We start from the raw sequence: 1,808 nt of genomic DNA, 5'->3' as shown, positions 1-1,808 counted from the left end.
CGATCCAGTCCGGAGGTCGGAGGAGACATGGTGGTCCACAGGTGTGCTACTCTGCTCACATCCACGCTTTGTCCACGACTGAACGGACAGGCTTCCGACTCACTGCCGCCACACTTCCTCGCCTCTGTCACCCACGTCACCTGGGCCTCTCAGTGAAAGCACAAAATGACCCAATCGAACCCTGTGTCGTTCGTTTGCACCAGTGCTCTCCCAGAATACAAGAACGCTCACCCCAAAACACAGTCGCCCGGGGCAAATCCGGCGGTATTCACCTGGTATTTAAACGTAACCTCAGTAAACTATGCCAAACCTAACCTAAACTTAATCCCAAACTTAACCTCAGTAAACTATGCCTAAACCTAACCTTATTCCTAAACGTAACCTCAGTAAACTATGCCTAAACCTAACATTATTCCTAGACTTAACCTCAGTAAAACGGTGCCAAAACCTTATTCCTAAACAACATAACCTCAGTTATTCAGTCGGTAAAACTTTGCCTAACCCTGAACTTATTCCTAACCTTATCCTCAGTAAAACAAATACAGTAATACAGGAACCGTTGGGAGCCAGCGGTCCGCGAAAAAAAAGGGGGCGACTGTGTTTTGGGGCGAGTCTTCCGGTTACCCTCTCCCAAAAGCGCGTATCCGGTGCGCGTAATCGTCCCCGCCGAACCGAACCGAGGTCCCGGTGGTTTCCGTTCGGTCCCACTCCCAGCAGTGAAGTGGCTCACCTCACCTCTCCATCACGGTGCTTCATTAGAATACCGAGGGAGGGGCCACGGTAAGGGGGGGAGGGAACGAGAGGCGGGATCTTCTTCTCCGTGGCCGTTTCTCGGCGCTGGCGAGTGCGGGAATAATCCAGGGCTGGAGAGAGCGTCCGTCCGCCGGGGAGCATCAGCAGCACCAGTCCAGCAGCACGGAGAGGAGAGCCTCGCGCCGTGCACCCTTCAGGACTGCACACCATTCCTAGGAAATAGACCTGCTATTAATGGCATGTGGCTTGTAACTTTACTCCTGCTGTATTCTTTACAAGAAGGTACGTTGGACTTGGAGCCGCTTCTCTTCAGGTGTTTCACACTGCGCGCACTCGCCTCGCCTCGCCTCTCCAATGTAATGCTGAAGTTGACCGTGCATGGTTACTGGTTTGATTGATTGATTGATTGATTGATTGAATACTTTATTAACAGTTTGCAAAAAAAAAGCACAGAAAGTATACAGTTCTATACAAAGGGATGCTAAAAAGGATTAAACCCAAGAAAGCACTATGGCTTGTTTCAATTGGGGTCCTGTGTATTCAATACATCTGGTTTGATTAATGTTGCCAAGTGGAATTGCTGTAATTTCAAATGCAATCCGGGATAGGCTATGTAATGTATTTCTCCATGACGTTTGGAAGAAAAATGCTAACTTTATAGTTGGTTATGGGTTACGAATGAAAAGGTCTCCTCCCCAGATATGTTTTTAGATTCCTCTCACGCGCCCTCCTCGATGTCTCATTTAGATTAGATGGATAACACACATCTAATTATTGTAGGCTGCATCATGTGCGCGTAAAAATCAACGACTATACTTTCTTTTTTGGATAACCAGCGAGAATCACAACTAAAACCTGTTAAGCCGTGTATGTGTACAGTTCAGATGGCAAAAGATAAGAGGATTTGCATTTTGCATGATGAATGGATGGAGGTGTCGTGAATATGGAGGCTGGTGAACAGGGGAGAGGCTGATAATCACCAGCCTCCATATTCACGATATTCATATTCTGAGTATCTGAATATCATATTCTGATAGGATCTGCAGGCGTTCAGA

At 47.3% G+C, this 1,808-nt stretch overlaps 1 protein-coding gene across 1 annotated transcript in view; it reads left to right on the top strand.

The window, feature by feature from the left end:
• The first annotated feature begins 871 nt into the window (after positions 1-871).
• Positions 872-1,808, top strand: part of dscaml1 (Down syndrome cell adhesion molecule like 1) — a 134,651-nt gene continuing 133,714 nt past the window's right edge. The window contains 1 exon segment of the mRNA XM_080428659.1: positions 872-1,035. Coding sequence (XP_080284785.1) covers positions 993-1,035 — 43 coding nt within the window. The 5' untranslated portion in view covers positions 872-992.

Source organism: Gymnoscopelus braueri (genome assembly GCF_963280865.1).
Source record: "Gymnoscopelus braueri genome assembly, chromosome: 5".
Lineage (NCBI taxonomy): Eukaryota > Metazoa > Chordata > Actinopteri > Myctophiformes > Myctophidae > Gymnoscopelus > Gymnoscopelus braueri.
The sequence above is the reverse complement of the archived record's forward strand: the minus strand, read 5'-3'. Positions and strand labels throughout refer to the sequence as shown.